The following is a 14,427-nucleotide window of genomic DNA, read 5'->3' on the forward strand; positions in this document are numbered from 1 at the left end:
TTAATAAACTTAAAATAGATTTGTAATTTAGTTAAGGCTTCACATCATATATTTAAGAAATCAGTCCTGTTTGTTTTTCCATTTTTGAAAGTCAAAATGTTATAGGAATTAAATCTATGAAAAACTCTTTAAACCAAAACTTTTAAAGACGAATTATTAATTAAATTAAGGCAAAGTGCGGGTTCGGTTATATTTCATATTCTTGCAACTATCCTGATTAGAACTGAGGAAAGTACCWTCGGGAGTATAAGGTTTGTTAATTATATGAGATCTCCTTCATTTTTATTAAGATAACTCACATATTTGCCGATAKRTGCGATATAAAGTCACCGTAAGTTCAAAAATCATCCATTAGTTATAATGGTGCTAAAGGAATTATTGATCCGATTCAACCCATTTTGACACACATTCATAAAAAACACATTCGGAAAAAGACTCTCTCTAAATTGCAATAATATATCTCGCAGAGTAGGTTAGCAGCAGTCAGTCATATTCTTGGCCTTGAGTAAGGTCACAAGAGATCCATTTATCACTTTTCCCTTAGTAAGACTAGATTCTCCCTAGTTGTGAGGCTTTTAACAGGCCATTCCTCAATTGGGATCCATGCTGTAAGGCTGAGGGTCTTACCAGACGTCATCTGCAGAAGTTGAATAAAAACAGTTGGGGTGGAAACAACTCAACACTTCCTTCTCGACTGCTTCGCGTTGGGGGCCAAGATTTAAGGGGTTAGGGATAGTCARAGAGACGAAAAAATTACAATTTTCAGGGTTTTTTTTTTGCTATTAAATCATGATATTTTACAAAAGTAGTAATATCTCATTATTATAGAATGTGTTGACTTGAAGTCACGAAAATTTCAAAAAAAAAAAAAAATAGTTTTACAAATAGATAATCCTGGGCCTGGTCGAAGGACTTTTCAAAATTAACAAAATTTTTGCAAAAAAGCAATTGGTCTTAAAAAATCGAAATTTTTGAAAAAAAAATCCTTCGAACAGGCCTGAGTTTATTATGTATTCTAAAAGCTGTATACATTTCATGAAAATGCGGGTTTCGAGTTACAGTTGTTAACARTTCAAAAAACATAGTTTTGAGAAAAACGCGCTTAAAGTTCACAGTAGCGCTTTGAAGTGCCCGAGCTCTCTTTGTTATTTGTCGAATAACTCAAAAATATATTATCGGATCAATGTGAAATGTTCAGAGAATATTTATTTTAATTTATATATTTATTTTAATATATTTATATTAAACTTAACGAAAATGCAAAAAAAAATTTTTTTTTAATTTTGACTACCCCTAACCCCTTAAGCGTATAGAAACGCATACCTTCAGACATCCCACCGAGCGGTAATGGAAATCAAACACTTGTGCAAATTTGTACTGGCTACTAAGCGTTTTGCAGTCCGATTAGCCGTGCGATCTCTSTAGACCAGCCATCGAACCTAACCTTTCTTTATTATGGCCTCTTGCGTAATAACTAGCGTCAACAAAAAACTCTTCTTCTCTGCTTGAGAGACAACGACAAACTACTAACAACTTTTATTTTTAGACACTCATAGTCTCTTAAGCATATTTTGACCTAAAAACTGGCGAGAAAGTACGARTCTTTGCTACAAATCACTTTCTTCTCTTGACTGCGCACCCCAATAGGGCGGATGTGCGAACTCAGMAGCAAAGCTATGAAGATGTATATAAATATTTTAATGACTGCACAAAACGTGTTAAAATATGTGGCAATTTGCTCGTGTAATGATGCCAAGAGTGAACTTGAGTAAAAATATAAATTCTCCTCATGCTTGAAAATGAAAAGAAAAAAGAAGAAAAAGCGCACAAGAGAAAGAAGAAACCATCAACTTGTTGAGTTGCGGTTGTTGTTGCTGCTGTTGTTGACGCTGAAAAAACATGTGCAACACGAGCAATACACATGCGTGGCAAAAATAATAGTTGCACTTTGCCACACTTGCCACACATGCTGACAACAACGTGACGACCGCAACGACACACGACTGACAGCCGACAAATAACATTGTAACTGCCGCTACACTCTACCAACAACACTTGCATATGAATACATATGGCWCACTAAACAAAAGTTGTTTCTCGACTGTGCTTGTGTTRGTGGTTGTTGTTGGCGTGTTTGCGCCACATYCACGAAGAGTTGACATACGCACTTGACATCTAGCTACATATGTGTGCGCGTAAGTAAGTCAAATGTGTGGGGCGTGTCATTTTGCTGACGGCAGTGACATAAAATCTGAAGATGTGCTACCGCTGCCGCTGCCACCGCACAGAATGGGATTGCACTTSAATGTTGCAAAAGTGAGACGTCAAGAAACGGTGTGCGACGGGAATGATTTGAGTGAAAAGAAGTACGCGCTTCCTGCAGCCGTTATAACTTTGTTAGCAACAACAAACATGCATGTGTGTGTGTGTGTGTGTGTGCGGCACGCCATCAAACAGCCGTAAAAGCTGCGAATGCAGCGGTGCGAGCGAAAGTGTTGGCAAGCGCTAAGTTTGTTGTTGTTGTCGCAGTGATTGAGTTGAAATGTGCACGAGCGCAGGGAAGGCGCTGCAAGATCGCGCATCGTTAGCGTCTTCGCTTGTCTAGTGTTAGCGCTGCTGTAGTGGCTGCGATACGCACAATGSCATCTCTAGTGTGACAGCTCGCATAACGGCTTGATGTGACAATTCAGTTTTCACTAATGACTTTAACATTAACGGTACATTTTCAGCAGCAAAGCGCCGCGCATAATTTTCGCCGCTCAAGTTGATTTTATTACGCTCTCAAATTGTTGAGGAACCGTTAACTGACTTAAAAACTTGCTACAAGTGGTGAGGAAACTGCTCGCCGTGCGCGCTGAAGTGTCGACACTCCAAATTTATGCAAAAGCAGTTGCYATTCAAGCGAAAATAAAATATTTGTATCTCAGCGAAGAATTTTTCAGTTACTAAGTACATTGAAGAGCGTGKCATATTCTTTTTWGGAGACTGGAGAATGCAATTGCTCAATTGTGTTGGTAATTGTTGTTTTTTACTGTATGCAGAATTAAGTCCGTTAGAAAAGACAACGGGACATAACTGCAAGCCAAGAGCTGGAAATTYTTCAGCTTCAGAGAGCTACGCTCCCGTGAGACACTTTTAGCGTGTTTGATAGACACAATTTCTGCTTCGATGTTAACTTCGACGTTGATAGACATCTACAGTTCCATTTATTTTATTATTTTAGTTTAGATTCTGCTAAGCTTTAACAATTTTGTTTCTTTGGGTATTGTTGTAATATTTCATTTTTTTTTTTTTCTCACAAAGAAAAGTAAGAAGGAGAATAGTTAGAGAAGCTAACGGTCATCAATTATTCATGTTTTGTTGATTGATATATTATTTGAGACCTCATTATAAATTCTTTGAACGATGGAAGCGGCTTCTTTAAAGCACACACACTTATTTCGACAGGACTTCTAGGAAATCAGACAAACACGTATTCACTGTGAAACTGAAAACCGAGGCAAAGAAGGGCTGCGTTCTCACGACAGTCGGGCCTAAGTGGCTGGAATGGACCTAGATTATTATCCAGTTAAKGACTGTCAACTCSGCACAATTTTTTCAAATTACTTTAAGAATGTCTTCGAAGTGTCTTCGAAGTGAACCTGCGTGACACAAATGTAGCAGTACATCTACTCCTCCGCAGTCCGGCTATCCACTCCTATGGTAGGGCAGCAAAATTAGCCTTGAATTCATGCAGACAGCTCGAGAATAGTGAAAGTATGTCTAAACTCCTTATCTCTAGCATTGGGATATTGTATGATTAAACTAGTTTGGGTCTTAATAATTTGGTTTTTTAGTCTCAATAACTGCGAAATGGGAACGTGTAGGAGTGCCTTTGTGAGCCCAGCAAGTTTTGATCAAATACCAKCAGTAGTGCAATCGCAAGGTTCTTCTGACCCAAGGTAAAGGTCTACGGAACTCACCGCTATTATCAAGGCTACCTTTAAATGGTTGTAGAAGTTACAGCTGGAAACTCCCATCGGTATTCAAGTAATTATACATCTCACCGAATCCCAGCTACATTAGGTGTTTGGCAAAAACATTTAGGATCTAATACTTTTAAACAAGACGGTAAAATGGTGGAAATAGGAATATATAATAATATATAATATATAATCTTAGCAGATTTTGTTAGGTTCMGGGCGCTTTTGCCAATATATAGGTGATGTTCAACTACAGAAATTCTACAGTCTAAATGAGATGAGCCTTGCTAAGGGACCAGACWTCTAACCCAACCTAACTTAACCTTGATATCAAATATTCTCATAAAACGTAKAAGCCAAATTAAAACGATTAATTATTTGGTAATAAAATGTTTCCAAGGCTTCATCAACACACAATTATATAAAATAAAGTCAGTCGTTTGTTCGAAAATCCTGATGTTAGTTATATGGGGGATAGGWCAAGTTTTCYCCCAATTGCATATATTTTAGACACTAAGCTACACTTTTATGAGGAAAACAAGCTCTATCAATTTAATCAAGACAACTAACACATTGGCCGCTATTTGCGCTATAAATTCACTCGGAATTTCGAAAATCTTTATATTRGGTATATGAGGGCTTAAGGAACTATCGAACCGATTCAGCCTTTTTCTGAGGCACAGACATATTATTATTAGGATAAAACTTCCTCTAAATTCCGCATATTCGGTACCTAAAAGTTTTGGTTCAACTTTTAGTCATAAGGTGGCAAATTATATGAGAGTATATTATAATAAGAGCGGTGCCGAGTCCATTGTCCAATTTTGATCCGATCTCTTATAAAGCCATCGGTGATAAAATGTAATGTCTCTGAAGTAAGCTCCATACCTAAGAGATTTAACGCTTCACTGATTTCACAGCACAAATTTAATGCGTTTTCTTCTGCTTCTCGGTGGGTGGCAATACAAATAATTTCTGCTCAATGAAATCAATTATTGCAGAGTTTTTTTATTTCTAATGCCTAAATTTTTCCTTACAAAAGTGGAGAAAATTAATTAGAGCAAACCAATATTTAATTAATTGAAACGGTAATATTCCAAATATTTCATTAATTCCTCACRAATTTTTTCTCAACACACACAAACGCTCTCTCAAAAACTTTCTCTCACCATGCAATCGTTGACTCCATACAAAACAAATTCCATAAATATTTAATCGCAATAAATCATTTCAAAATCACTTCTAAATCACTTAATTGGATTAACTGAATGCCATCGAATCAGCGGCGCTTACCTGCCAGGGGCACCGCATCAATGACGGCTTGGCCTCGCAGCGTAGCCCCGCCATTCTTTGCTGTCGGTATTTTAGCTGGTGTGGCTGGCGATGCGACGAATATGAGTAGAGCAACTGCAAATAAAAGCCGCAAGGATAATGCAGATGGTATGGCAGCCTTGGTGAACATTTCGGTTGTTGTAAGCTGCAAAATAAAAGCAAAAATACAAATTGCGATTGTTTTTTAAATTTAAGTGGATCATTTAGCAATAAGCGGATTTAAGCTTTTTATAATGAAATCGAAATGCTAAAATAAATGCCTTTATAATTAAGAAATTTCATATTAAGACCTAGTACATGCTTCTAAGTATGTGTTTCTGTAATCAAATCAAATACTAATTGAATTTAATTGCGTAAAAGCTGCAAAGCTTTGCTGGCATTTTTCAATTAATTTTTTATAATAATTGAAAGCAAAAACATTTCTACAAATATTAGTACTATTATTAAAAAAATGGAGCAGCGCCACAACGCCAACGGGTGCCAAGCATTGAGCTTCTTGACGTTCGCATTATCCTCGACAGTTAAAGTGGCGTCTACAAGTGCTACTCTTCGGAAATTACAGGTAGTCGAACGAGAAGACTGGCATTGTTATGCCAACAACAATCACTGCCTGCCAACAACGGTGTTCGCAACGTGGAAATTGCCTGCAAAAGTAGCAGCTACCGGACGTTCCACGTAAACTCAGTCAATCTTCGAGCTGAGCATTTGTTGCTGTGCAATGAAAGCGTTCGTTTCTCAAGTAATCAGCAACGTCGAAACGTCAATGCAACTTGATTTGCTTTCACTAAGTGATTGTAAGGATTAAATGCTTTTTGCTACCTTGCAGTTGTTGTTGTTGTTCGTTTTCATGCTTTTGGTGGGTGCAATGCAACATTGTTCGCAATTTGATAACTGTGAAATCGTCAATGTATGTGAGCTCGATTGGAATTAAAGGGTTTGATAACTGAAAGGAGTTGCTTCAAAAGTTTGAAAGTATGAGGTGAGGCAGTGCGTAAAGCAGGACTACTTGCGACACAATACGAGAGGAACGCGTTTTTATGTAAATAAGATAGGAGTTCGTGAACTATTCTCGAAAAGAAACAGGTATTATTGGTATTGGTGATAAAGTTCGCAAAGAGAAAATAGTCATTATACATATAAAGTATCCTACCAAAGAAAAGACTCTCACAATCCAAAATAATCCATGGAGAACTCTRTTACTGAAAATTCTGCTTTATACAAAAAAAAATTAGAATTTTGACAACATATCTATTCGTCTGTTCCCCTCCCTAATGGACTGCTAATTTTCATAATCGGTGATTTTGCTTGACGTGGTTTGACCCAGACGCATACCCGTGATATATGTAGATATGTTGTCAAAATTCTAATTTTTTTTTTTTTATTTTTTTTTTTTTTTTTTTTTTTTTTTTTTTTTTTTTTTTTTTTTTTTTTTTTTTTTTTTTTTTTTTTTTTTTTTTGTTAAAGTTATTGAAGGCTGAAATTTAGGGCACGGTAAAATTGCAAAACTATTTTCTCACAAACTGCTAGAGATAAATCGATAAAATTTTGTGAAGTCAAAGAACAATGTTCGTGCTAAATTATACATATTTTTTCATGGTCCTTTGTTTAAATAATAATATGGCCCAACCATCKTTTTAAGAGCGGTTGGTGGACAAAAAATGCAATATCTTTGGTATGAATAAACAAACATATTTTTCSAGATTATCCCTCTGCTTCCCCGACGGATACTGCGTCGAATAGATACAGAGCTGGAGTGTTTTCATCCGTTCGAACAACGTGATCTAACCAGCGTAGCCACTGTCTTTTAATTCGCTGAACTATATCAATGTCGTCGTATCATCGAATGCGATATTCGCCGAGGCCAACGCGCAAAGGATCTCTCGAAAACTCGCAACGACGACTCATCAGTTGTTGACATCGTCCAAGCCTCTGCACCATATAGCAGGACGGTAATTATGAGTGACTTAGTTGAGGTTGGTTTTTGTTTGTCGAGAGAGGACTTTGCTTCTCAATTGCCTACTCATACCGAATATATTTATAATATTGGGAGAAAAGACTTTAGCAGTTTTCAGTTCGATGTCTCATAAACTGAGGCACTACATTGTTCCCGTGGACGGATGGACGGACATGCAGACGAACATGGCTAACTCGACTCAATTCATCMTGCTGATCATATTATAGGGCCAGCTAAGTTTCCTTCTGTGGCAAGCTTGGTACAAAAATTGAAACACCAAACTTCGCATTGGACGAAATAAAAATARAGAAATTAAAATTTTTTCAAAAATTATTTCGAAGACCTTTTTTACAAAAGTTGAAAATTTGTCTACGTATATTTTTTATTTTTTATTTTTTTTTTTAAAAAGGTTGTAATTGAACAAAAAAAATCTTAATTTCAAGACCTAGCRAGTTACATCTCGCTGACATATGTAAAATTTCATTAAGATCGGTTGAATAGTCCGAGAGAAATCTTGACAACCGACTTTGAAAACTCAATTTCGAGAAAAAGTTAAATGCTTTTTTAAGTGAAAATATAGCTGAACTAGAGGACGTAACTTTTCAAGRCTGTATCTCCAAAACTTTTACCCACATCAACTTCAGCATTTAGGGCAATACATTAGAAACAAAAAGAAAAAATTACAAAATTGGGGCATTTACAACATAAAGTTTAATATTACAAATGTTGGTCGTTTTTGGGTTGCTAAAATTCGATTTTTATTAGTTTAAGAAGTGGCTGGGCATTGYATGGAGAACTATGTTCAGAACATGCCCGCAAATCAAATAGTAAACGGGTCGTATGTCTCCGAATAAATACTCATGCAAGTTTGAAAAATGTAGTTTCGGGAGAAGCGACTTTGAAAGTAAACTGACAAAGCTGATTGAACTTAGTAGCTACACTTTATTGGCTGTAAATCACAACCATTTGAGATAAAATTAAAAAATTTTAGTATGTTATTTTTGAAGGTATAATTTATTGATATATGAAAAAATTGCTTAGAAAGATATAATTAGCTTCAAATCATGGTCTACATTTTTCAGGCTCTTAATAATGCACATTGAAACTTCATAATTAAAAGATTTATTTAAAAACTGTCCGAATTAGGTAATGCTGAGGGAACCATCGACATTGCAGCACAAAAACAACAGTGCCACTTAATAGATCTTAAAGTAAAATTAGAATTGAATTATCTTATAAACTAAATGAATTAATAATTGGTTTATCAAGAGATAAGATTTTCAATTAATTTTAACTAATATATACATAAGTATATCAAAGTAGATAAAATAAAATTGATTCCTGGAGTTCATAAATTTAATCAAAAATATTAAATATGTTAACAACACAAGCAAACGATGTTTCTTATCACAAGACTCAGACATTTCTTGGACAACATTTTTTACAAAGCAATTACATCTTCTTCATTACCTTTTATGTTACTTCAAAGTATATGTGTATATGTGAATGTTTTCTGTAGTATATAACACTGTATATAGGTAAAACTGTAATATTTAATTACTTTCAGTAATTCTTATAAATCACAGGCGACTTTTGGTGGCAAAATCAACACACTTCAACTTCACTAAACAAACTGAGTGGCAAATTCGCTTCGCAATACAAGAAAAGTAATAGTTTTATACAACAATAACAATAAATTTAAGTATATCACATTGACAACGCAACAACGCAGCAATCAAAGTCAGACAACGGACGCTGATAACAATTAGGCGGCAATAATGATATGATTTGAYGCTTCTTTATTGCACAAAAACGAAAAAAATATCGGTACTTCTGATGGTCCTCGGCGCGTGTTGTTGTTGAAATTATGTTAAATGGAATGCCAAAAATAGCAAATAGCTATAAAGAAATTAAGTTTGCAGAAAGTATAAAGCAATTAGGTGGAGTATATCCACCCGCGTCTCCTCATAATACAAGTATATATATATATGCTACCTAGTATATATATATATATACATACATATTATGTTGACAGTAAAGCAGTTTTTATCATCTTTAGCTTTCCATGAGTATCCATAAATTATATAAATGCCCTACTAGAACTCCCTGACTTTTTTTAATAACACTTTATTTGGTTAAATTTCTCTGATTTCTTTATAAATATTTATGAGAAAACACTGAATTTTGTTAAAGAGTAGGCAAATTACATTTGCAACCAAAATTGAAAAAAGAGAGGTCATAGCTATCATATATTTGAAAGCGCGACCATTAGATCAGAGAAGCACTAGCTTTGTTTTAAATTCCATAAATATTTCAAAAATTCTACTTTTTCAAGATTATTAGGTTCAACAACACAACATTCTTTCCAAACGAGACCATTGGTGAGCAAATTTTAAAATTTTGTATTTATTAGGCGAATTATTTCATTTACAGGCTGAGGAACAATCAATTTTGACTCTGAATATTAGGTTGGATAATAATAAGTTCTTCAAAATATTCATGCTATACTTTTATATGGATTATTTACGGAAGATTTGGGTACTGTGAGTAACAAACAGCGCGAGAAGACAATTCCTTAACATAGAAGCGGTATAGAGGGAAATGGAACAGGAATGCTAGAAGCTTATTACTGAGGACTTAAAAAGGACCTTCCAGAAGCCAAATATTAATTAAAATCATAAGTAATTTTTTTATATTTAATTTAAAAATACTTTATGTAACTGTATTTGTACTTTTTATTATTATTTGTACTGTTTTATTATTATTTTATTGTAATTAAATGTTTTGATGCCGCAAGAAARTTTGACGAGTAATTTTTTTTCATTCTCATATTGTTGTTTAGTGGCCCAAGTGCATTCAAAACTTGTTAGGAGTTTTCATGTGGCAAAAACAGATAAAATTTTGTTAATCAGTGCAATTAGTTATCTCAAAAACTGTAGAATCGAATTCTCAAAGTGAAATTGTTATCTAGTATACAGCATTTCAGTTAAAGAAACTACTTTTATTACTTTGAGGAAGAAGAGTGCAGCATGGCGTATGAGTGAACAGTAATGTCCTTGGCATRCAGCGAATATTACGTATACTCACCGTAGCACGTTACTATACACARGAGCAATACAAATACTGGGGAGACAAAAAGCAAGCGACATAAATTAATATAAACAAAAGAATAAAAGATAACAATAATTTTTAAGTATTTATTTATATCACATATATTTATTTTTAGGTATAAATTTTTTATAATTTCGCATTTTTGTTATTGTTCAATAAATAATTTTTCGGTAAATTATATTCTTTTAATTTTCCAACGATAAAACTATGTCCTATTACTGTTATTAAATACTTCCAACAATAGTCATATCGATTAATACTTCATGCTGGCATTAATTGAGAAAATGTAATAAATGACAGGCGGCAGAAGGAAACATAATTAATATACTATATATTCATATATATGTCGTCTGCGGTCAGCATATTCGTAGTTAAACCAGCGAGCGTATGCATTGAGCTACACATGTATGTATACAAATATATTTATATAGACATTTGTAAATAGGCATATAATTTGAGTGACCACATAGATCATAGGCAATAGAGACTAATTTAAGGACYTAAGTGGCATCGGTGAACAGCTTTTTGATGTTTGTGTGTGTATATATACATATGTGAACACATTGTGCATTTATAACTAGAAGGCCGAAAATACCATTAAGGCTTAGTTTAAAATATACGTGTCATATATAAATGTATGAACATATATGAGAGTGGGTCGATTTAAAGGGAGCCAAAACACGAAATAATCRCGCCWGCGGAAAATKTTCTACTGATCATTCTGAATATCTCCACTTCAGAGATTATAGATCTAAAACCGGTTCCAGCGATTTTTACGTCAAAATTTTTGGAATTTACAAAAGGTTGTTCGACCATTTTTGAGATATCTCTATGAAGTTTAACAAGTAGGTAACCGCAAACTCACACACCTTAATACAATCTCCATATCTCCATACAAACGATTACTCAAATTGCTTTAAGTTCGCCTTAAAAGTGGCTTTACGAAACTAAGCCCGGTAGACCCGTAGTCTCTTAAGCAAAGTTGTTYAGGATCATTCKTAGAACATTTCCCGCATACTCGATTTTATAGTAAAAAGTCGACCCGCTCTAATGTACATTCAAACATAATTATATGCTATATAATTGCTATACATTTATTATTTAAGCCATTTAAGTGAAAAATAAAATCAATATTGCATATAAATCCAAAAATATTAATTTAAGTTAATTATGATTTTATATGATTTGTAAAGAAAGTAAAGAAATTGGCAGAAAAATTAAACACATCTTTGATTTTTTACGAATTCGATGAGAAAAATATGAATGTAGTTACAAGCAGTCGCCTTTAGTTATCTATAGTTGAAATAATTTCAAAATACAACCACTGCAGAATTCTAATATAAAAACAGTAATACCAAAACTAAGTAAAACATCACTCTTACTCCACTTTGTTGTTTGAAATTAAACGGAAAAAATCTCTATCTACTCTGAAATACACCTAATTAACATTTTACCCCTCCTACTTTCGAAATTATGTACACAAATGCTAATTATAAAAAATTTCCAAAAAAAAAAAATATCCAAAAATATAGCAAATTACACAATCGCTACATTGCATTTCGCTGGGCAATTAGCCGCGACAACAACCGTTTACACACTCAGCCAACTTCAGCGCACACACAGTTCAATGGCCAAACGGAAGCGCATAACGSATTCCCCACTGACAGCGCCATAACAGTTGGAGCAAAAGCCATAAAGCCAATGATAAAGCAAATAATGTCGACAAAGCAGTGCGCGGTCGGCAATGGCGCCAGCACTGAACTGTCACTTTGACGCAGTGCTAGTTCAGTACCCCATCGAAAAACGAAGTGTTCTGTGAATTCCAAAGCATAAGACACACAAAAATACATAAGAAATCAAGAAAATACGACATAAGTGACGAGAGAAGAGCAAAAATGAAACGATGGAAAATAACGCAACAGCAGTTAGTTAAGATATTCTAAAGAATTCCCACCACGATCCGCAGTGCATGTGAAGATTTGTGAATTATAGAAAATAGAGTTCTGGCCAGCGAGCATTTAGAAGTGCCTCATAGGTAATTCGGTGAAAACGAAGTCGATCAAATAAGTAGCTGTAGCACACGAAGAAGAACAAGACCAACCAGAACAAGAGRCTAAGTGAAGTGAAGTGAAACAAAGTGAGAGCAAGAAAAAATAATAAAAGAAAATAAATATATTATCTGAAATTTCTAAAATATGAAAACGCAAGTGAAACTAATTTCCTAACTTTCCAACTCAACTATTTACAGTTAAATGCGTTATAATCGACCGCGAGGMGAACGTTGCCAAACGCGTTTGGGGCAAATATGTTTTGGGGGCTCGCAACACGATAACAACAACAGCAACAACAGCGAATAACTGCAGTGGTCGTAAAGTTATCACATTTAGCGACAGAAGGGTGAATGAGGGGGAGCACAAGTGTGGGTATAGGTGGATGAATAGGCGATAGAAGAAGCACAGCCGCAGTGCCAGCAGCACAAAACGTCGACAGCCGTTTCTGCTCGAGAAAATCGCCGTATGCCTGCATATGGGGATGTGCATTCCCCATTGCAGACAAGCACACGCGCGCACGTATCTTTCTGTAGCTGCGCATATGTTTGCATGGCTGTACGTGTGAGGAATGCAAAAACAATTATATTCACAGTCAACTACAATAAAATCAATTCAAGCAGCAAGTAGCAGCAAGCAAATCATGCATGAATTGTTGGCACAGGCCACAGCCATCCGCAGCAATAGCCGCGGCCCAAAACAAAAACTCAAACTCGACGGGCGAAAGCAGTCAACAGCACCTTAAACACATACACACGCTAAGCAAGCCGCCGTTGTATGYGTGCGCGTGTATGTGTGTTGCTGTTGGGCAAAAACGGGGTCGCCACACCGTTTAGCATTTAGACGCACTGTTGCTCAAACGCGCGGCCAAAAATGCTCGCCCGGCCGTGTGGTAGGCGGGTCGGGCCGGTCGCGCAGTGGCTGGCCGTGTCGCTCCGATGGTCTGCGCCACTGCCCGCTGATATTTTTATAAATAACGCAACTGCAAGAACAAMAACAACAACAGCAACGCTAATAAAAGCGAACGCATTGCACTCGCGCTTGCTGTATTTGTTGCGTCTTTCGCCTTCATTCTTCTCGTTTTTGTTATTATTATTATCGTTGCTGACTTTGCTGTTGTTGTTGTTATTACGCCGCCACTGTTGCTGCCAATAAGTTGCCGTGTTGTTGTTGTTGCTATTCATTTATARATATGAAAGTGCAGTCTTCTGGCGCAACGCAATAAACAGCGACCCACTGGCGAGCGAGCACACGAACGCACAGACGAACAAGTGGCGTCAACGCCGACGTCGCCGACCACAATTGCATTTATGACGGCGATTGCGTGTGCGTTGACGTCGCTTACGTCGCCACGAAAATTCGGTATAAGAGCTAGAAGGTGGTGTGTCTTCTGCTCTTCCGTGCCACCTCCTCCTTGCTCCTTCGCTGCATTGCGGTGTGCGCGAAGCAACGCATTGCTGTAGGTATTTCATTGCGTGGCGTTCTGAGTGCTTCGTCGACGGTGGCGTCGTCATCGTCGGCACTGCGGCAGAAGGAGGTCACAGGAGCTTTCGGACACGAAAGTGTTCATGATGCTCGGYGAAAGAAGAAAATTTCAAAATAATAAAATATTTAGAAGTGTCATGTAAAAGCYACAAATACACGCACACACATACACTCGCTTAATGTWTGRGTACGAGTWGGTTATTGTAATGGCTCGGGCAGGTGCAAAGTAACAAATGGAGTGCAAAGAAGAATTCGAAAATGTAGAATTGTTGCTATTACAGGTAAACTGGTAAACAAAGCAGTGATTGTAGCGAAACAAAAGCAACGGAGAAACACAAAAGTGCGCAAAAGCAAAATAAATAAATAAATAACACAGAAGAGTGTAAAAGGCAAAACGCAAAACATTTTAAGCTACACAAATGAGCATATGTAAATAAAAATCACGAAAGAACAATTAAATTGAACACAAAAGGGTGAACAATTTTAATAAAAATGAGCGAGAATTAAATTTTAATAATAACGATAATAATTTTAA

At 35.9% G+C, this 14,427-nt stretch overlaps 2 protein-coding genes across 2 annotated transcripts in view; one reads left to right on the forward strand and one right to left on the reverse strand.

Annotated features, from left to right (window-relative positions):
• Nucleotides 1–8,876, reverse strand: part of LOC108969606 — a 30,040-nt gene extending 21,164 nt beyond the window's left edge. Inside the window, exons 1-2 of the mRNA XM_018934414.1 lie at nt 8,719–8,876; nt 5,256–5,439 (exon numbers count right to left, since the gene is read on the reverse strand). Coding sequence (XP_018789959.1) covers nt 5,256–5,424 — 169 coding nt within the window. The 5' untranslated portion in view covers nt 5,425–5,439; nt 8,719–8,876. The remainder of the gene's footprint in view (nt 1–5,255; nt 5,440–8,718) is intronic.
• A 3,272-nt stretch (nt 8,877–12,148) lies between these two features.
• The window catches only part of LOC108969637 (GATA zinc finger domain-containing protein 10), a 17,982-nt gene continuing 15,703 nt past the window's right edge, over nt 12,149–14,427 (forward strand). Inside the window, exon 1 of the mRNA XM_018934484.1 lies at nt 12,149–12,394. The gene's annotated coding sequence lies outside the window, so the exon portion shown is untranslated. The remainder of the gene's footprint in view (nt 12,395–14,427) is intronic.

The sequence above is a fragment of the Bactrocera latifrons genome, unplaced genomic scaffold (genome assembly GCF_001853355.1).
Source record: "Bactrocera latifrons isolate USDA-ARS-PBARC rearing strain unplaced genomic scaffold, ASM185335v1 scaffold_26, whole genome shotgun sequence".
Lineage (NCBI taxonomy): Eukaryota > Metazoa > Arthropoda > Insecta > Diptera > Tephritidae > Bactrocera > Bactrocera latifrons.